Raw genomic sequence first — 22,546 nt, 5'->3', positions numbered from 1 at the left:
GGTTATCCCCCAGGGGATTGCAATCTCTGTACTTGGTAACTGGATTGGAAGTGTCCCTTACTGAGTTGTGGCCTCCTGCCTGATGTCCACTGGACAGAGGCAGCACTGTGGTGGCCCATCCCCAGGATCCTGCAGGACAGGTGCACACAACCAGGATCTTCCCCACCCATTCCCATGCCCTTCCTGGGGTAGAAGGTGGCAGCGGTCACTGGGCAGGCCCTAGAAGAAAAGGCTGGGCAGGCTCAGGTTCCAGGCGACAGGAAAACGGGCAGAGAAATCCCTCTCCTCCTCTAGCTGGGAACATCTGCTGGGTGTGGCAGCAGGAAGCAGGGTCCCAGAAGCAGTCTCCAAGCCTCCCTACCCCTTTGCATGCTCCAAGCTTCCACTACCCCATCAGACTTCACTTACAAAACACAGTGTGGGGTCCTTCTGAGCTTAGGACCCTACAGGGCTATGCTGGTTGGTCCTGCACCCTTGGAGCTGACCCTGGTTGTGGGAGCAAAGATCGAGTGAGCCAGAACAGAATCAATGCCCCCTGGGGCGCCTGGGTAGCTCAGTGGGTTAAAGCCTCTGCCTCGGCTTAGGTCATGATCTCAGGGTCCTGGGATCGAGCCCCGCATCAGGCTCTCTGCTCAGCAGGGAGCCTGCTTCCCCCAGTCTCTCTGCCTGCCTCTCTGCCTGCTTGTGATCTCTGTGTGTCAAATAAATAAATAAAGTCTTAAAAAAAAAAAAAGAATCAATGCCCCTGTCAGCAAGGCCAGCCCTGCCCATTTCCCGGCTCCCAAGAGGGGACCTCTTGGACCCAAAAACATCTCTGTGAAGAGTGGATTTGATCCTTAGATAAAGCCTTCATGTCTCTCAGTACTGCCCCACGTTTGGCAGTGCCCTCATTTCTCCCCTGCCCCCACAGAGTTTTAAGGACAGTGCTTTGTCCTGACCCCACTGCTGGGAGAGTGGGCTGCACTGCTTCTGGACATGGAGTAAGTTTAAAATTTGATCACTGGTCATGGTTTCTTTTGGGTGTTCCTTTGTAGCTCTCCTCTTTCTTGCCTCCCTCTCTCCCCCTCTGTCTGTGGAAGGGCAGATGAGACGTCTGTCTTTCAGTTGTGCTTTACAGTAGGTGAGGGGGGCAGTACCTGCCGGGCAGGGTGCACAGTGCTGGGGAGGCCTTCGAATGCCTGGCTGGGGTGGGTGCCAACTTTACAGGATGGAAGGGGGCCCAGCAAGAATGGAGAAAAAGGAGGGGAAACGCTGCAGAAAATCAGAGACAGAAAACGTGGGAAAGAGGCATGGGAGGATGGATAAGGGGAAGAAGATGAAGGAAGGTGGAAAGGAAGGGAGCCAGTGCTTTGCCTGCTCTACTGACATACTAGAAAGAATAGAAGCCTGACCCGATCAAGCTGCTGTCCCCAAGAAGACAACATCTTTGCATGTTGTCAGACAATGACCACGAGAACCAGCCACCAGGAATGTCAGCTCCAAGCCTCCTGCCGGCTCAGCACGCCCTGGAAAGTGTGACTTGGCATGTTAGTCTTCTCGGTCCTTCCCGAAGAATGAATGCCCTGGGAGGGTGTGGGTGCCCTGGATGGAACTGGGCTGGGGGTTGAAATGGGAGTGTGACAAGGGACAGAGAAGAATGGCAAATCCTTTCTGGAGTTCCCTGTGCGGGGCCCTGTGCTGAGGAGAGCTGGGACATTTGATTCACGAGAATCCTCACAGAAATTAATTCTATGTGAGCCAAAAGTACTCATAGCCTCAAGTTTTGAAAACTGACAATGGTAGAACGAACTAGCCTCTTGGGTCCTCTTGGGAAAGCACCATTAACTCTCTCACTGTTCAAGAAGGGAGAAGAAAGGTAACTATTTCGAAGGATGGCAGCCTAGAGACGACACACGGTTTCGCTTGGACAAACCTGGGACGCCACCCCAGAGACCCAGACTCCTAAGAAGCCACAGGCTTCCTCTCCTTCCTGGTCTCTCAGGCATTAACATCACTTTGTTCAGATTATGAGAGAGATCCCACTGAGATTCTCCTCACAGCTGCAGCAACACCCAACTTGTGGCAATATAAAGACTGGAGTACTCTGAGATACTTACAGAGATCTCTTTCATGACCAGGGAGATGTGAGAACAACCCTTACCTCTAATTCAAGAGAGGAAGCTAACCTGTGCTTGTCCTGCTCGTTCTAGAGCAGAAATCCAAAATGGTGGTCCGTCGGTCACCCACAACAGGGTTACATGGAACGATGGTTTCAAAATCAGATTCCTGCATCCCCGCTTCAGAGCTACTAAATCCCTGTGGGGCAGGGGTCAGAATCCACATTTTAAATAAGCCAGAAGTTTATTATCTTTCATCTGTAGACATTTGTGAATCGGTGCTTGAAGTGGTTCTTGAATCACAGGCGGCCTCAGGATCACCCGGAAGTGGTTGGGCCCTGTTCAGAGACGCTCTGATTCTGTGTGGCTGGGGCAGGGGTCAGGCAGGGCCTGAGAGTCTGCTTTTCTTCTAAGTTCCCAAATGATCCTGATGCTGCTGGTCTGGGGACCACGCCTTGAGAATGCCAGTGGGTTAGAACAATTACCACAATTTAGTTTTGTGTCCATCAGGGGTAACCTACTTAACTGTTCTCAGGGAGCCCTGAGGACCAGAGTGTGGGAGGCAGGGGTGGTGGGGGGCTTGGTTTCTGTCCCTCTGGGAGCTGAGTGTCTGGGGAGGCCAAGCAGGGCTGCCCGGCCCCCAAGCCAGGCTGGGCTACCCAAGGCCCTGGGGGAGCAAACGCGGGCTGGTGTGTTTGTCAGGCTGCTGGTGGCGGACTTTTCAGACTCTCAGGAGCTCAGCTTGGTTTTGGGGAAAAGTGGAGGATCAGGTCTGTTCTAGGGCAAGCCTTGAAGGATCCGCCAAATCCCGGACTTCCGGCAGGTCCCACAGCTAAGCTGGAATCACTGAGGCACGAAAGAAAGCTGAGTTCTCATCCTGTGGTTGGGACCCTGCTGGACACGTTCACCTGACAGGCCTCCAGGCTCCGGGCTGACGTTGCAGGGGCCTCAGACCACAGAGGCTCCCTTTGTTCCCCACATGGAAAGTGTTCCAGGCAGAGGCCTCTGCACACCTCCGAGGACACGAAGGGGCAGCCCTCAGTGCGCGCGTGGTTCCTCCCCGCCTTGTTCAGATGCCTGCAGTTACCCAAATGGCCACTAGAGGTCTCAGCAGGATAATGATTATCTTAGGAAGGGCCAGGAAGGACCCAGAAGAAGTCGGGGAAAGTGCCTCTCCCACGGCCCCATGTATTCTCCCGCAAAGACAAAAGTAGCGCGAGGAGCTCACCACCTCTGCTCGTCTGTCCAGTATCCTCAGTGCGAGAACTGGTCTTGCACGGCTGCCCAAGGAGGCTGTTTTCCTCTTCGTGCTATGCTAATGGTTGTCCTTGGGCAAAGGCTGGGAATTCTAGGGCAATGATGGTTTCCAGGAAGAGGCCCTTGGGCCCTTCCCATCGTTTCAACAGCTGCTCCCTCCAAAGGATGTGGTGGAGGGACATTTTTCAATCCAGTATGAGGTACCACGCAAACGCAGCTTTAAGAGTCCTTTAACACAAACTTTCCAGCCAGATTTGCCCTCCTACCTCCCCACTCCACCAAAATCCTGGTGCTGAAATTCTACCCCAGGGATACTCTCTGAGGTCATGGCTTTTTTTTTTTTTTTTTTTTTTTTTTTTTTTGTGTGGGGCTACCTTCTGTCCAGCAGCATTAGAACCTAAGAGGTGAGCAGGCAACTGTCCATCTCTGTGATTCACGCCCCCTCCCTACCATACCCTGACCTGCTCTTCCCACTCAACTTTGAATCAGGAGCAGCTCCAAGGAAGACAGGTGCAGACCTGATGGGCTACTTTGAGAAAAGATGCACATTAAGCTAAACTTGATATACAGAAGCCAAAATGGGCCAAATTGTTAAATCAAGTGATGGTTCGTTGCTTTATAAAAAAAAAAAATCCCTCGTAAAAATGCCATGGATTTCCTATGGAAAAAGCAAACCCTGTTAAAAATGACATTGTGTATTTTGCTCATATCTGCACTTCTGTAGTTTTATGTGAAGAAGAAATGTATCTCACAACTTTGCTGAAGGTGGCATCTGTGGGACTCTGTTGGCTTTCCAATTACTCTTGGATTGCCTCAGAGACTTCCCTGGCCCTGTCACCTCCGTAAGCAATACACTGGAAAGAGACAACGTAACCTTGTTTACATACTGGGCTTGGTGTCTTGTGGTGGAGAAGAGGAGACATCAGCTAGATAGCCCCGAACTGCAGAAATTGGAGATGACCAAGTTTGGGGTTTGCTGCGTCTCCCTTGGTTTCATGGGACGGTGTGAGGAGGGTAGGCTGCTTGCTTCTCACCTACACCTTCTCCCTCCTGCTTCTGTCCCCGTTCACTTAGTAACAGAGACTTATGGGGCTCTTGCTGGGGTTAGCACAGCCCGATTAGAACTTTTTTTATAACTCTGTAGTGGGAAATGAATACTGCTGGGAGGACCCGCACAAAAGCAGACAGAGGCTCGTGAGCAAAGTTAGCATTTATATACTTACTGAAACCAGCAGTTCTCACACTCGTTTTATGGGTGAGGAGCCTGAGGTTCAGAGAGGCACTGTAACTTTCCCAGGCTCACCCAGATATTTATGGCACAGCCGGGACTGGGACCGGAGTCTTTTCTTGGGATGTAGTTTCCTTTGGTTCCATTCACTTTTAAGAAGAAAAGTGAATGGCCGTGTAGGGGGTTCTCCCCCAGTGAGAAATGAGCTGGGATGATACACTGGGGAGAGGCTTCGATGGAAAGAGGAGGACTGAGATTTAGTCCAGCATCTGCCCCACCATCCTGGGCAAGTCACTGTCCCTCCCAGGCATCGTCTGTGAATTAAGGGATTTGGAGTAAAGGACCCAGCATCCCTGAGGACCCATCAGCTCCAGAATTCTGTGCATGTCTAAACGGCGGGGTGGGGGTCTCAACACGTAGGGGACGCATCTCATGACAGCCTCTTCAATTTTAAGTTCTTGTCATCTCCGACAACTAATTTGGAAAAGTTTCCTCCTTCCTGATGCCTACTGAACACATACTTGAAACTTCAGTGGGGCTGAGGACAAGCAGATCCAGCCCCAAGGTCATCAGCAGGTGGGGAAGTCTGTACAGTAAGACAGGGTCATATTTCAAACGTTCCAGATATTCTTTGTCAGGCACGAATTTCTCCTCCGCCACTTATTCTGTAAGTCTAGTTTACCACATATTAAATTCACTCGAAGTGGAAATATAGTTTATGTGGATTCAGGAAACACCAAAACACCATTGTGTGAATGAAGTGTCATAGAGCCCATCATTTGGCCTCAAACCCATTATTCTCCATGATCACACGTTTAACATTAGGTATGTGTGTCCATCATATACATACGTACAGAGGAAATAATAAAGAAACGAGGTACTACTTCTCTCCATGGCTCATTTCAGCGCTGCCACGGCAGAATGGTATTAATTTTCACATAACGTTCACCTCTACAAAGACTCACAGAACAATAATCTGCTTAGGCTGGCAGCCCCAGAAGGACAGTGCACAGCGAATGCGAGCGATCAGCGACCACGACCAGCATGGAGAAGCCCACAGATGTTTCCACCCTGTGAAGTCAGGCGTCACCACGAGAATGTGTGCACATGCCTAGCATCCTAAAAGCTGACAATCTGACGGCTCATTGTCGGAGAACAATGACCTCACGCAATCCCCAGGAGTCCCCGGCTCCTCCCACGGGCAGGTGCCGGGGTGACGGCGGCGGTGCTCTGGCTCCTGCCCAGGTGCCAGGGGTGGCGGGAGAGAGAAGCACAAATATAAAATCAGGAGCGAGACAAGATCTATGGCTTAAAAGTGATGGTTCATGCGGCCTAAGCGCCAAGCGGCGAAAGCAGGGAGCCGGCGAAGAGCAGCGGGGAGAACATGCGGGGGCGGTAGGCAGAAGCGCACAACACAACAGCCGGACCCACAAGGAGCCATGCTCACACTTACATGGTGTGGTCTCACACTACCTTAGTTTGCTTTAAGCATTTCCGTCGTCTGAGAGTTTGGGAGGGAAAAACAGAAGGGTTAAAAGTAAAATAAATGAAGAGATTGTACTTTGCACATGGTTAAAAATAACAAGGTCATTCCGGGCTCTCCCAGTCTGTGTGCAGAAGGATAGGCATGGGGGGTTCACCGTGATGAAAGGCAGAGTTCTGGGAGCCATATCCTGGTTTCATATCTTGTTTCCACCACGTGCTAGCTGTGTGACCCCCGCAAGCATCTTATCCTTCCCGTCCTCAGTTTCCTCATCTGTGAAATGGGTCCTACAGGAGCACTTACCTCCTAAGATCGTGGTGAGGAGGGCATGACTGAACACCCATGAAATACCTGATCCTAGTCACCACTGAGCATTATCTAAGTGTTAGATATCATTGTTATCTTTAGTTTTTACCTTTGGCTTCTTCAGGCAGTACCACCCAGACTAGACAATCAAACATTAATGGAGATCCAAGGACTCATGGTGAATTTTCGATGCTCAATAAGAAGAAAACAATAGAAACAAATCAAGCGTTCAGGAGAAACAGACGAAGTTAGAAACGCACAGGCTGGCAGCCGTTTCATGTGTTACGATCATTCTGTGAGGGCATGATTGCAAATTCCAAAGAAATTCAGAGTAGCTTTTTAAAGAAAGATAAATAAAAATCAATCGCGTACCCACAGATCAGGTAGAACCCTGAGGTCCGGTTCATGTCGGACAGTTGAAGGCTGCGGATGTGTCACCAGGGATTACCCTTTGGACTGACGGTGCCGTGTGTTTTCCAACTGGCTTCACACACAGAATTGCTTAAAGGCGAGGATGGGAGGCTCGTGAGAACCAAGTGGTTTACCGGGTCAGGGAGGACAGATTCCACTCCTCCGTTCCTTCCCAGAACCGTTCTGTCAGCTCTGAGTTCACTTGGCAGGACATCGTGGTCCCGAGGGAAAGAAGGGGACGCGGGCGTGCTTCCTGCTTCCTTCTTTTGCTTGCTACCTCTGTCACTTCTTATTCATCACGAGCCCAAGAAAGTTTCCCAGGGGGAAGCTTCAGGTTCCTCCTCTGTCACTCTAAGTTTTCCCACTTTCTCCAAGGCGTGGGGGGTTGTGTTGGCTCCTTCTGGAATGGGAGCGTCCAGCCAAAGTGATGGGGTTGGTACGGTTGGATGGGCAGGTGCTAAATTTTTCAAATGAAAAAGGAAAAGCAACATTGGAAGTCTCCAGCTGGTAGAGGACAGAGGGAACGGATGATAAGGAATGTGTCTGTATCTGTTTCGCCTAATCAACCTCTGCCGGAAGGGGTGAGTCACAGGCTATCCCCACCCCCACTCCAAAGCACAGACACCACCAGGGTGTTCCGCTTCCAGCAACGTGCAGGGTGTGTGTGTGTGTATCTGTGGTCCCCCACCATGGATGGGTGTGCTCTGAGAAGGCTCCTGCTTTAAGTGGAGTTTTAACCTGGATTCTATTCTTATGTGCAGAGGTACCCCAGAGTTGAATTCTCTAGCTGCCAGCTGGGCAGCAGGCTCCTCAAGGCTGGGCTGGGTTTTCCTGCCTTGGGCAGCCTCCGATCCTGGGATGGCATGCCTCCCGCTGCAGGAGGGGGCTAGGGCTGCCGGTAATCGGTGATAGCAGCTTCATTGGGCAGGGAAGCTGGCTTTTTAAAGACACAGTCTGATTTCTTGATTGGATTATTTGTTCTTTAGGTGTTGAGTTTGATAAGTTCTTTATAGATTAAGACATGGACAGACATCTCTGCAAAGAAGACATCCAAATGGCCAACAGACACATGAAAAAGTGCTCAACATCACTCGGCATCAGGGAAATCCAAATCAAAACCACAGTGAGATACCACCTCACACCAGTCAGAATGGCTAAAATTAACCCAGTCAGGAAACAGCAAATGTTGGCGAGGATGCGGAGAAAGGCAACCCTCCTACACTATTGGTGGGAATGTAAGCTGGTGCAGCCACTCTGGAAAACAGTATGGAGGGTCCTCAAAAAGTTGAAAATAGAGCTATCCTATTACCCAGTAATTGCACTACCGGGTATTTACCCTAAAGACACAAATGTAGTGATCCAAAGGGGCACGTGCACCCCTATGTTTATAACAGCAATGTCCACAATAGCCAAACCATGGAAGGAGCCTAGATGTCCATCAACAGATGAATGGATAAAGAAGATGTGGTATATATATACATATATATATATACAATAGAATACTATGCAGCCATCAAAACCCCGAAATCTTGCCATTTGCGATGATGTGGATGGAACTAGAGGGTATTATGCTGAGCGAAATAAGTCAATCAGAGAAAGACAATTATCATATTCTGATATGAGGGATTTGAGAGGAGGGGCGGGGGTTCATGGGGAGAAGGGAAGGAAAAAAATGAAACAAGATGGGACCAGGGATGGAGACAAACCATAAGGAGACTCTTAATCTCAGGAAACAAACTGAGTGTTGCCGGGGGAGGAGGTAGGGATAGGGTGGCTGGGTGATGGACATTGCGGGGGGGTATGTGCTATGGTGAGCACTGTAAAATGTCTAAGCCTGATGATTCATAGACCTGTACCCTTGGGGCAAATAATACATTATATGTTAATAAAAAAAATAAAGACACAGTCTGAGATCTTTCCCAAACACAGGTCCTGTTTCAAGGCTATAGGTTACAGGGCTTGGAACGCAGAGAGACACCTTGATATGCTCAACACCTCTGCGAAGGGATGTTCTTTATGTCATCAGAATGTTGCTCAGGCAAAAGTGCAAATGGAAAGGGGCCGAGGATATTTAGAGAAGCGAAGAGATTTCCAACTAGGAAAAGTAGACCTAATGAATTGATGTTTGCAGAAATGGAGACATTTAAACAGAATTATTAAGCAATTAGCCAAATTATAACTAGGGTGGGAAACACAAGATGATCTCCAAGGGAATCATTTCAAATAAGTCATTCTCTTGTACTGGAAGGCTTTCATTCTGTACTGTCTGGAAGGTCATTGCTTTAACAGAAGAGAGAGAGGCAGGCACGTCTTTCTGGTTGATGGGACAAGCAAAGTCATGTTTCTGGGAGGGCCAAGGAGCTCATGAGGCCACAGGACCACAATCTGGAGGACTGGAGCCCCTGACGTCGAGAAGCTGGCCAGGGCACCATTGTCCTGCAGGGTGAGCTCTAGTACGATCTGATGGCTGTAGCTTCTGAGCTCTACTCTGGGTCCCAGGGTCCCATCCTCCCTAAGGCAATACAGATATACCCAGGTGTCAGCTGCTAGGCTAAGTTTCAGTAGGTAGCCCAAGGAGGAAAAAGGCCAAAAGAATGGGTTCTATCACCAAATGAAGGACTGATGCCAGAGTCATTTTTAGAGTATTCTGATGGTCTCTGCTTTAGCTATAAAGCAGAGACTCAGAGTCAGGTCTCAAGACCAACTTCTTCTGGGTCCCTCTGACCCCTGAGAAGCATCCCCCAGGCCATAGGTATCATGTTTCAAACAAGGCCGAAGCAATGGGACATCCATTGTCTGCACCCTTGGCGGGGGGAGGACTTCTCAGAGAAAAGGAATAGCATTACCCCTACCAAAAGTCAGCCCTGGTTTGGTTCTAAGCACACGCTCCTCAGACCCAGGCAGGCCTTGTACCATCACTGGTGCTACTGGGCACAGCTGGCTGTTGAGAGGGCTCCCCAAATCCATCAGTCACTCTTAACAGCGGTAGATGAACTAACAACCTGAGATGCTACTCATTACATAACTTTTTCTATAATATTCAAAACACAAAAGCAGTGGTTCCACTTGATATACTCACACCCAGCAAACAGCTGTCTGGTTCCTTGGAAACTTTAAAAAACCCAAATGTCCCTCAGACTACGTATTTCTTTTATATCTGGGAGATTTGCACTGAGCCCTGGGAGTCTGGGTTCGATTGTTTAATTTCCCACTTCCTAGGTGGTAGCAGGTAACAGGTGGAACACTGGGTGCGGACGGATTTTCCTTCAAATGCATCACCTCCTGGACCTTCAGCTCTCAGTGGTGGAGGGTAGCAATGAAAAGAACAGATATGGCACAGAACCCCAGGGAAAATGATTTTTAGCTAAGAGGCCTTTCAGAGGAGAGTTACAACATGGGACTGTAATTTATGGTTGGAATCAGAAATCTAGGCTGGACATGACCTTGGCAATTAGTGACCCAGTCCGCTGCTTTGTTTTACACATAAGGCTACGAACATCTCAGCCTGCTGGAGAGTCAGGGTTAGTGGTGGACCCCCAACTCACGATCTCAATGACGGTGCTGTGTTGCTCCCCAGTTGCAAGAGAAGAACATAATCTTCTAAGCAATGATATCCCTTAGGGAGTAAAATACGAGCACTGTGCTCGGCCGGCTCTGCTGAGTTTAGAGAGGTTTAAGCTCTTCATAAGCAAAGGGCAAAGTTAGGAAGCTGCTTTCATTCCCCCAATAAGAATAAAATCAGATAGTGTGTATGGTCTGCCTTTAGGTCACTGATCCTCAAATCTGAATAAACTCTGGACCCCTTTAAAGGAAAATAATCGTCTAAGACCTATGATATACTCCCTTAGCCAGCATTTGAGAAACCCTTTTTTAAGAAAGCCAAAATCTCATCCTTCGAAAATGATTCTCAGTTGAGAACTGTCACCGAAGAAAGACAAGTTACATCTTTATATTTGGTGAAAGGAAAGCATAAAACTTAAACATCCCTACTAAACCCAGTGACCCCCACCTCCTTGCAAGAATACATCCCTGAAATTCCATTTGAGAAACACTGTCCTAGCTCAGAATCCATCTCTCGCTCTCTTCTCTGGGCCCGTTAATGAACTTCCCCTCCAGTTTATGTTTCTTGCCCTCTTTGCTCCCGTGGTAGCTCCCTTTTGTACAGAATGGGTGGTTTTTAGTTCACAGTTTTGCAGTAGAGCCTGTGTGTCCTGTTACCTCGTCAGCTGATCGCTCTCATTCTGAATCCTGGTCCTTTGTGATTTTCTTAGTATTTGCTTTAGATGAAAATCCAGCCCGATCCCGCCTTGGTAGAATGGTATTTTTATTGCAAATGCGAGTTTTGTGGAATGAAAGAGCTAGAGGTCCGCAGTCTGCCCTGCACCAGCAACAGCCACCGTCTGGATTTTGGGAAATGAAGTTCTACCAGTTAAAATGCACTTTAAACACCTCAGCCGGCCTTGTACGGTAGTTAACTTCCGTGTTTTACAATCTTGCCAATTTAACATCGCCATCCTGTCCTCCCTCTGGGTTGACAGGTGGCTAAAAACACAGTTAGATTTTCCTCTGAGGGGCAATTACTCTCTCCTTGACAGGCTCTGTCTGCTCCATGTCTCACAACTAGGAATTTGCCGAGGACCTCCCCTTGGGAACGTCTCTTCCTGCCTACCTGCTTTTATCGACTCCTGGGTCAGAATTCTCTCCATTAAGAATTCATTCCCCAGTGGCTCATGGAAGCATGCTAGAATTTCTTCTTGGCTCTTACGGTTGTTGTTGCTATTTTTGTTTTGGATTTAATGGAAAGCAACTTACAAAAAAATGGGAGGGGTCTCAGTTCTCAGTTCTACATTATTTTGGTCAAGAAAGAAGAAAGGTTATTTCTTTATACTGGCACCTTCTAGTATGGTAGCCACTGGACACACGTCACTACTTAAATTTAATTAAAATGAAATTCAATTAAAAATCTAGTTCCTCAGTCTTTTCAACCACATTTCAAGGGCTTGAAAGCCACATGTGTCTAAGGCACATATCGGACACAGCAGTTACAGATCGTTTCTGTCCTTGTTCTTTGCCATTTGTGATGTTCTAAAACATCTAATATCCATCAATAAAATTTGGATGCAAGATGTGTACTATGCTCTAGAAGTCAGATTCTGAAAAACATGAATATGTAAGACAACCTCCGTCAAAACCCGTCTGTAAGGTGCTGAGGAGAATTATTGAATAAACAATACAGTTGGAAGTCTGGGTGTATTTATGGTCAAGTCACACAAAGCCTTGTCATTTAACTGAGATTCTAAGAAGATCAGCCTTTATTTAAATAAAATGATAGAATGACTTTCGTTAAATGGAGATGTGTATGTAAGGCAGGGGTGGTGGACATGTGTGGGGAGAGCTATCAGAAGCACCTGGGAACTTGTGTCAAACTAGACATTGTCTCTCCTATCCACATAAGACCAGGAGGTTATACCGTTTCTCCAAAGCAGCATGGGGAGCTGCTGAAGGCAAGTTCGCAGAGCATTAAACATGTATTTGTTCAAGAATGACTTATTGTGCATCTAGTAATATCTGTCAGATGTCTTGATACATTACCATGGAGTATGGTAAAATAAGTAAGTAATGATGCTGGAGTGTGGCAGCTCAGTTCCTGCGTGGGCTTTGGAGTCAGCCTGAGTCTGGGTCTGGTATGCTCCAGCTGTGTCCTTAGGCACATTAGCTAACTTCTCCAAGGTCCAGTTTCCTGCATTAAATTGGGGATACTGCTTATTTCATGGGGTTATTATGACGCTTGAATGATAGAAGGTGAACATTCAGTAAAATCTAGTAACTACATTATTATCAGAGTAAATGGTTTCACGAGGAAGACTCACTGAAAAGCTGTGCTCTTCCTAACTGTAGAGATGGTTCGTTCAAGTGATAATGGAATGGTGCTAAAGATGTCCAAGGTGTAAGCTTAATCCCTGTGGCATCCATTCAGCTGTAGGGTAGACCAGATGCCCCTGCCTTGCAAACATGGGCTCTCAGAAAATCGGGATGACGGTATACGGACAATCAAATATGAGAGCTAAGAATGATCCAAGATGGAGTCAGTTCCAGTTCCTTCCTTCAGAGATGAGCAGACTAAGGTTCAAAATGCTTCCCCAAAGTTTAAACATTGGTGGCAGAGCTGAGGTCAGAACCTAGGGTTTCGGATTCCCTGTGCCATGTTGTATATATATCGATAGCCTCCAAATGGAACAGAAATCTTCGTCACCATGAAATATTAGGAAAGATGCTTATCGTACTGTCACTGTTTGAAACACACTGCATTAACTTCAGAATGCAGAAACCACACTGGGTACAATTTTCATCTGTCCCCAGAGATAAATTGATATCCTATGAGACATATCTCCTAGAAGGGACACTAAGAGGCAGATTCACAATCTATAAGAGCTCGGTGGTCTTGACATCTAGTTTGTGGTATGCCCCAAAAGTTAACCTAGCATATCACCGCTTAGCCAGGATAACTCTTCAATTCTTTCTGGAGTATGGCAATGACTAGGAGAACATAGTGGACTCCTGAAAAACAGGGTGCTGGAAGGTGGGACCCAATTTTATGTTCACCACAGCCCTGATACCATCTTTCTTGGTTTTCGATTCCCAGGGTAGGTGGTCAACTTCTTGTATAATCCTTGCTTTTATCTTGTCACCTCTAAAAATGACAAAAGGTGAAAAAACTGTGGGCTTTTCAGATTCGAATGGGATGGCCTCTTTGTCTTCTGAGCACTCCTTTCTGGCAGGCAGCTGTATAGGATGGCTTATTCCAAAGACAGCAAATACCTCAGCATGCAAGGCCCGCCGTGGCCAGTGATAGGAAAGAGAGGGGCAGGAGAGGCAGGAGGAACATTTAGAAATTTAAGTCCGATTATATCACTCCCTGTTCACAGCCATCCAATAGCTCCCATCACAGTTGGAATGAAATCCAAACTCCTTTCCCTGGCTTAGGAAGCCTGTGAGATCTGGCCCCCGCCTACCTTCCAGCTTCAGTGCACACCATTCTCCCCCTCACTATCATCCAACCAAACTGCTCTTCCTTCCCATCTTCGGATCTTTGCACTCTTCCCACTGCGTGAAAGTCTTTCTCACTGTCTGGTGGATCCGTCTTAAATGCCACATCCACGGAGACCATCCCTGGATAAACAACCTGGGGGGCCACTGTCTAGTCTATCACCTGGTTTAAATTCTCTGCATGGCACTTACAACTCTCTGATATTTTCTTGCCTTTTACCTTGATTTATTGCCCATCTCTCCCTATCAGAAAACAAACTCTAGGAGATAGGGGATTTTGTCTACTTGGCTCACTACTTTATTTCCATCTTCTAGAACTGTGCTTAACACATAGTAGGTACTCAAAAAATATCAAATGGAATAAGTGGATGAACAAGGGATGACCCCTGCAGGTCGTATCTTATGTAAGCTTACCTTCTTGCTGGTGGTATTTGTACCTGCAGGGAGTCTCCCAGGCTCTGGATGTTGTCTGCCTAGAAGCAAAGCCTGCAGCCCCATGGAGAGCAACTCTAAAAATCACTCTTACTAGTAAAACACACAGCAAACATCGGTTGATTGAACAATATTTCTGGAGTACTTACTCTGTGTCTGATACCAGAGTCTTTAGGAGGATCAATCTGGTAGGCACTATTTTCACTTCCGTCAGTGAGGATCAGTAAACTGAGGTCCTAATGGCTAAATGTATCCCCCACAGCCATCCGGATGGTAAACTGAAGGGCCAAGAATTGAACCTGGGGCATCTGACTCCAGATGCCACTCTATGAAGTGTTGCAGAAAATATAATGGAGCTCATCCAAGGGGAGACTGAAAGGAAGGAAGGAATGGCAAAAAGAAAATGCTAGAGAATGTGAATTTATATGTGTTTAACGATATAAATCTGGCTGACAACTGTCTCCTACCTGCATCAAAATAAAAGGTATTTCTGCCTCTCCAAGGCTACAATGGCCGTCAGTGATCTGAGAATATCAGCTGTTCACCTCAACTGAGGTGAGCAAAATTTCAGCACTACAGGCATCTAATAAAGGAATTCCTTGGTCATGTTTCATCCAAGCCATCAGGAAACTGAAGCTGCCTTCTCTGCTTCTAGCACCTGAGCAGGCCACACCGAGCAGACCATGCACACACGTGCTGATTAGCTAGTCAATGGGACACTGGAAGCGTGTCAGCTGGCTTTTGACTCTAGATCTTCCTTCTGTCCACTTGCCACCGTGCAAGTGTTTGTCTCTACTGGACAGTAGCAGCAGGCACACCTTATCTGGGCTTGCCATTTTGGTCCCTCTTGTCCAGCCAGACCCCAGTGATGTCTCACAGGTCTCAACAAGTGATTTCAGGAGGAAAATGATGCTACAGAATATTTAAAGTCAGGAGGCCAACACGCTGGGGCTGTCTAGGCACATCTAGGAGATACAGAAGAGGGAGACAGAGGTGAGGATTCAGAAGGAGCCTGGGGCTGGGTCCTCATGGAACCCAGAGACAGGAAAGTCCTCCTGAGGATTTGGTTATTCTAACCATCTGGGCTGACCTTTCCATCAAGTAGAAATACTAAATAGAAAGATCTCAAGACAAGGTAGCGAGCCATGACAGGAAAAGAGCTTGCTGAGGTGGATGAGAGAGTACTCTAAATGAGAAATAACAAGAGCAAAAGACACACTTTAAGACTCAATTGGCCAAGTTAAATGTGCTTTACAGAAGTGTTACTCCATGACACACTTGGGCAGAGTGAACATGGGTTGTGAAGAAAACGCTCTCCTCAGATGTATGCACTCAAGCCTGTGAATTAGGGTCCCTGAATGTGTAGCTGGGAGAGAAATTTGGTCCTTCATAGTTACCCTTTATGTTCTCTATGTTCATTGGGGGATGTAATGCTTTGGGTATTAACAGCGCCTGACAGAGCAATGGACAATACAACCAACTCTAGATTTTCTACCCAAAGAGGCCACTGAAAGCTATCTGGTGCATCTAAGCCCTCAAGCACCCCAAACATTCAAGTCTATCTTCTGTGGCGAGCTCTGTTATGGGAGCAGAAAATAACAAAGGACAACGCTGACTTTTAGAAGGTTCATTCCATCTCAAAGTTCTCTTACTATTCCAGCTTGGCTTCCACCAAAACGCCACTGAAATGGCAAAACACGGAAAAACAGGAGAAGCAAGAAAGCTGGAAAAATTTACATTATGCACACATCATGAGTTCCCAGAGAGCTGAAGGGCTAATCAGAGACAGGGATCGAGACGGTCTACTGCAGGACAGGCATTTCCTCTACACTGTCTTTGTCCATTGGGATGGCATCCTAGGCAGGTGCCCAGCCCTCCTTTTACAGGTGAGGACAGCAACATTCTAGTGTCTCACCCACAGTCAGATAACCAGGAAGCAGTAGTGCAGGTTTGCTGAGGATTCAAATTCCTGTCCAGTTGCTCTGAAGCCTGTATCTAGCACCCTCCCTGTGTTGTACAGTGCTCTGAACATCCTTTTCTGATGTATTAAGATGTTCTGTGAGACATTACTTCATTCATCTTCACAATCTTTTCATGATGCATGAAAATCCCACTGCCTCTTATTTTTCAAACGAGAACATGGTGCTGCATAACGGCTCTCAGAGAACCTGGCAATCTTGTCGGGGTGCCTGGTGGTTTGGAGTAGGGTGCATGTGGGGGAAGCTTGTGGGGAGGGGTGGCGTGCATGTGGGGGCGTGCTGAAGGTGGGGAACCAGGTCTCTCTCTCATCATGGAATGCACTGCCCTAGACTTTCCCTTGGACACAGGAGATGGTTACACATAGGCTGACATATAGCACCACAATCTAAATTATGCTCTTCACTTGGTTTTTGTTTTTTTTTTTAGTTTTTTTTACAATTTTTTGGTTTTTCCTTCAAAAGAAATGAACCATTTTTTTCTTAAAGAAAAAAGACTTGTAAGTACAGGAAGGTTTTGAGAGCATGACTAGTTTACCTCCAAAGCTCTCTTTACCTAATCTGGAATTGCCTGAATTGAATCTTCCAACAATCAGGGGGACAAAAAACTGTGTAGACTACACTTCTGTCAAAATTCTCTGGTTAATTTTGGTATCACCATTATGCATAGATGCTTTTTTTAAAATTTAATTTTATTTTTTATAAACATATATTTTTTTCCCCAGGGGTACAGGTCTGTGAATCGCCAGGTTTACACACTTCACCGCACTCATCATAGCACATACCCTCCCCAATGTCCATAATAACCCCACCCCCCCAACCCCCCTCCCCCCAGCAACCCTCAGTTTGTTTTGTGAGATTAAGAGTCACTTATGGTTTATCTCCCTCCCAATCCCATCTTGCTTCATTTACTCTTCTCCTACCCCCTTAACCCCCATGTTGCATCTCCTCTCCCTCATATCAGGGAGATCATATGATAGTTGTCTTTCTCCAATTGACTTATTTCGTTAAGCATGATACCCTCTAGTTCCATCCACGTCGTTGCAAATGGCAAGATTTCATTTCTTTTGATGGCTGCATAGTATTCCATTGTGTATATATACCACCTCTTCTTTATCCATTCGTCTGTTGATGGACATCTAGGTTCTTTCCATAGTTTGGCTATTGTAGACATTGCTGCTATAAACATTCGGGTGCACGTGCCCCTTCGGATCACTACGTTTGTATCTTTAGGGTAAATACCCAGCAGTGCAATTGCTGGGTCATAGGGTAGTTCTATTTTCAACATTTTGAGGAACCTCCATGCTGTTTTCCAGAGTGGTTGCACCAGCTTGCATTCCCACCAACAGTGTAGGAGGGTTCCCCTTTCTCCGCATCCTCGCCAGCATCTGTCATTTCCTGACTTGTTAATTTTAGCCATTCTGACTGGTGTGAGGTGGTATCTCATTGTGCTTTTGATTTGTATTTCCCTGATGCCGAGTGATATGGAGCACTTTTTCATGTGTCTGTTGGCCATCTGGATGTCTTCTTTGCAGAAATGTCTGTTCATGTCTTCTGCCCATTTCTTGATTGGATTATTTGTTCTTTGGGTGTTGAGTTTGCTAAGTTCTTTATAGATTCTGGACACTAGCCCTTTATCTGATATGTCATTTGCAAATATCTTCTCCCATTCTGTCAGTTGTCTTTTGGTTTTTGTTTACTGTTTCCTTTGCTGTGCAAAAGCTTTTGATCTTGATAAAATCCCAATAGTTCATTTTTGCCCTTGCTTCCCTTGCCTTTGGTGATGTTCCTAGGAAGATGTTGCTGCGGCTGAGGTCGAAGAGGTTGCTGCCTGTGTTCTCCTCAAGGATTTTGATGGATTCCTTTCTCACATTGAGGTCCTTCATCCATTTTGAGTCTATTTTCGTGTGTGGTGTAAGGAAATGATCCAATTTCATTTTTCTGCATGTGGCTGTCCAATTTTCCCAACACCATTTATTGAAGAGGCTGTCTTTTTTCCATTGGACATTCTTTCCTCCTTTGTCAAAGATTAGTTGACCATAGAGTTGAGGGTCTATTTCTGGGCTCTCTATTCTGTTCCATTGATCTATGTGTCTGTTTTTGTGCCAGTACCATGCTGTCTTGATGATGACAGCTTTGTAATAGAGCTTGAAGTCTGGAATTGTGATGCCACCAACTTTGGCTTTCTTTTTCAATATTCCTTTGGCTATTCGAGGCCTTTTCTGGTTCCATATAAATTTTAGGATTCTTTGTTCCATTTCTTTGAAAAAAATGGATGGTACTTTGATAGGAATTGCATTAAATGTGTAGATTGCTTTAGGTAGCATAGACATTTTCACAATATTTATTCTTCCAATCCAGGAGCATGGAACATTTTTCCATTTCTTTGTGTCTTCCTCAATTTCTTTCATGAGTACTTTATAGTTTTCTGTGTATAGATTCTTAGTCTCTTTGGTTAGGTTGATTCCTAGGTATCTTATAGTTTTGGGTGCAATTGTAAATGGGATTGACTTCTTAATTTCTCTTTCTTCTGTCTTATTGTTGGTGTAGAGAAATGCAACTGATTTCTGTGCATTGATTTTATATCCTGACACTTTACTGAATTCCTGTACCAGTTCTAGCAGTTTTGGAGTGGAGTCTTTTGGCTTTTCCACATATAGTATCATATCATCTGCGAAGAGTGATAGTTTGACTTCTTCTTTGCCGATTTGGATGCCTTTAATTTCTTTTTGTTGTCTGATTGCTGAGGCCAGGACTTCTAGTACTATGTTGAATAGCAGTGGTGATAACGGACATCCCTGCCATGTTCCTGACCTTAGCAGAAATGCTTTCAGTTTTTCTCCATTGAGAATGATATTTGCGGTGGGTTTTTCATAGATGGCTTTGATAATATTGAGGTATGTGCCCTCTATCCCTACACTTTGAAGAGTTTTGATCAGGAAGGGATGCTGTACTTTGTCAAATGCTTTTTCAGCATCTATGGAGAGTATCATATAGTTCTTGTTCTTTCTTTTATTAATGTGTTGTATCACATTGATTGATTTGCGGATGTTGAACCAACCTTGCAGCCCTGGAATAAATCCCACTTGGTCGTGGTGAATAATCCTTTTAATGTACTGTTGAATCCTATTGGCTAGTATTTTGGTGAGAATTTTTGCATCTGTGTTCATCAAGGATATTGGTCTGTAGTTCTCTTTTTTGATGGGATCCTTGTCTGGTTTTGGGATCAAGGTGATGCTGGCCTCATAAAATGAGTTTGGAAGTTTTCCTTCCATTTCTATTTTTTGGAATAGTTTCAGGAGAATAGGAATTAGTTCTTCCTTAAATGTTTGGTAGAATTCCCCCGGGAAGCCGTCTGGCCCTGGGCTTTTGTTTGTTTGGAGATTTTTGATGACTGTTTCAATCTCCTTACTGGTTATGGGTCTGTTCAGGCTTTCTATTTCTTCCTGGTTCAGTTGTGGTAGTTTATATGTCTCTAGGAATGCATCCATTTCTTCCAGATTGTCAAATTTGTTGGCGTAGAGTTGCTCATAGTATGTTCTCATAATTATCTGTATTTCTTTGGTGTTAGTTGTGATCTCTCCTCTTTCATTCATGATTTTATTTATTTGGGTCCTTTCTCTTTTCTTTTTGATAAGTCTGGCCAGGGGTTTATCAATCTTATTAATTCTTTCAAAGAACCAGCTCCTAGTTTCGTTGATTTGTTCTCTTGTTTTTTTGGTTTCTATTTCATTGATTTCTGCTCTGATCTTTATGATTTCTCTTCTCCTGCTGGGTTTAGGGTTTCTTTCTTGTTCTTTCTCCAGCTCCTTTAGGTGTAGGGTTAGGCTGTGTACCTGAGACCTTTCTTGTTTCTTGAGAAAGGCTTGTACCGCTATATATTTTCCTCTCAGGACTGCCTTTGTTGTGTCCCACAGATTTTGAACCGTTGTATTTTCATTATCATTTGTTTCCATGAATTTTTTCAATTCTTCTTTAATTTCCTGGTTGACCCATTCATTCTTTAGAAGGATGCTGTTTAGTCTCCATGTATTTGGGTTCTTTCCAAATTTCCTCTTGTGATTGAGTTCTAGCTTCAGAGCATTGTGGTCTGAAAATATGCAGGGAATGATCCCAATCTTTTGATACCGGTTGAGACCTGTTTTAGGACCAAGGATGTGATCTATTCTGGAGAATGTTCCATGGGCACTAGAGAAGAATGTGTATTCTGTTGCTTTGGGATGAAATGTTCTGAATATATCTGTGATATCCATCTGGTCCAGTGTGTCATTTAAGGCCTTTATTTCCTTGTTGATCTTTTGCTTGGATGATCTGTCCATTTCAGTGAGGGGAGTGTTAAAGTCCCCTACTATTATTGTATTACTGTTGATGTGTTTCTTTGATTTTGTTATTAATTGGTTTATATAGTTGGCTGCTCCACGTTAGGGGTATAGATATTTAAAATTGTTAGATCTTCTTGTTGGACAGATCCTTTGAGTATGATATAGTGTCCTTCCTCATCTCTTATTATAGTCTTTGGCTTAAAATCTAATTGATCTGATATAAGGATGGCCACTCCTGCTTTCTTCTGATGTCCATTAGCATGGTAAATTCTTTTCCACCCCCCCACTTTAAATCTGAAAGTGTCTTCGGGTTTAAAATGAGTTTCTTGGAGGCAACATATAGATGGGTTTTGTTTTTTTATCCATTCTGATACCCTGTGTCTTTTGATTGGGGCATTTAGCCCATTAACATTCAGGGTAACTATTGAGAGATATGAATTCAGTGCCATTGTATTGCCTGTAAGGTGACTGTTATTGTATATTGTTTCTGTTCCTTTCTGATCTACTACTTTTAGGCTCTCTCTTTGTTTAGAGGACCCCTTTCAATATTTCCTGTAGAGCTGGTTTGGTGTTTGCAAATTCTTTCAGTTTTTGTTTGTCCTGGAAGCTTTTAATCTCTCCTTATATTTTCAATGATAGCCTAGCTGGATATAGTATTCTTGGCTGCATGTTTTTCTCGTTTAGTACTCTGAATATATCATGCCAGCTCTTTCTGGCCTGCCAGTTCTCTGTGGATAAGTCTACTGCCAATCTTATATTTTTACCATTGTATGTTACAGACTTCTTTTCCCGGGCTGCTTTCAGGATTTTCTCTTTGTCACTAAGACTTGTAAATTTGACTATTAGGTGATGGGGTGTGGACCTATTCTTATTGATTTTGAGGGGGGTTCTCTGAACCTCCTGGGTTTTGATGCTTGTTCCCTTTGCCATATTGGGGAAATTCTCTCCAATAATTCTCTCCAATATACCTTCTGCTCCCCTCTCTCTTTCTTCTTCTTCTGGAATCCCAATTATTCTAATGTTGTTTCGTCTTATGGTGTCACTTATCTCTCGAATTCTGCCCTCGTGGTCCAATAGCTGTTTGTCCCTCTTTTGCTCAGCTTCTTTATTCTCTGTCATTTGGTCTTCTATATCGCTAATTCTTTCTTCTGCCTCATTTCTCCTAGCAGTGAGAGCCTCCATTTTTTATTGCACCTCATTAATAGCTTTTTTGATTTCAACTTGATTAGATTTTAGTTCTTTTATTTCTCCAGAAAGGGCTTTTATATCTCCCGAGAGGGTTTCTCTAATATCTTCCATGCCTTTTTCGAGCCCGGCTAGAACCTTGAGAATCGTCATTCTGAACTCTAGATCTGACATATTACCAATGTCTGTATTGATTAGGTCCCTAGCCTTTGGGACTACCTCTTGTTCTTTTTTTTGTGGTGAATTTTTGAGCCTTGTCATTTTGTCCAGATAAGGGTATATGAAGGAACAAGAAAAATACTAAAAGCGTGGCAACAACCCCAGGAAAATATGCTTTAGCCAAATCAGACGAGATCCCAAATCGTGAGGGGGCGGGGAAAGGGGATATAAAGAGGTTCAGAAAGAAAAAAAAAAAAAAAAGAAAAGAAAAAAGAAAAAAGAAAAAAGAAAGAAATAAAAAAAGAAAACCAATAATGAAAAAATATAAAAAGGAAAAAAATATATATATATTAGATAAACTAGTTAAAAAACGTTAAAAAAGAAAAGGGTAAAAGTTAAAAAAAATTTAGCAGAAGAAGAGAAAAAAAAATTGAAAAAGAAAAAAAAATTAAATTAACTGCAAGGCTAAAGAATCATGGGGAGAAAGCCATGAGTTCCGTGCTTTGCTTTCTCCTCCTCTGGAATTCCGCTGCTCTCCTTGGTATTGAAACTGCACTCCTTGGTAGGTGAACTTGGTCCTGGCTGGGTTTCTTGTTGATCTTCTGGGGGAGGGGCCTGTTGTAGTGATTCTCAAGTGTCTTTGC

At 45.1% G+C, this 22,546-nt stretch overlaps 1 protein-coding gene across 3 annotated transcripts in view; it reads right to left on the bottom strand.

Annotated features, from left to right (window-relative positions):
• The window catches only part of LHFPL3 (LHFPL tetraspan subfamily member 3), a 571,679-nt gene that overhangs the window by 54,766 nt on the left and 494,367 nt on the right, over positions 1-22,546 (bottom strand). Inside the window, exon 3 of one of the 3 annotated variants that reach the window (XM_032873323.1) lies at positions 6,035-6,082. The exons of 1 other annotated variant lie outside the window; for it this stretch is intronic. In XM_032873323.1, coding sequence (XP_032729214.1) covers positions 6,066-6,082 — 17 coding nt within the window. In that variant the 3' untranslated portion in view covers positions 6,035-6,065. The remainder of the gene's footprint in view (positions 1-6,034; positions 6,083-22,546) is intronic. One more of the 3 variants, XM_032873324.1, reaches the window with a different exon arrangement.

This window comes from Lontra canadensis, unplaced genomic scaffold (genome assembly GCF_010015895.1).
Source record: "Lontra canadensis isolate GAN:19392208 unplaced genomic scaffold, GSC_riverotter_1.0 scaffold48, whole genome shotgun sequence".
Taxonomy (NCBI): domain Eukaryota; kingdom Metazoa; phylum Chordata; class Mammalia; order Carnivora; family Mustelidae; genus Lontra; species Lontra canadensis.
Note: the sequence above shows the minus strand (reverse complement) of the source record. Positions and strands in the feature narration are given on the sequence as shown.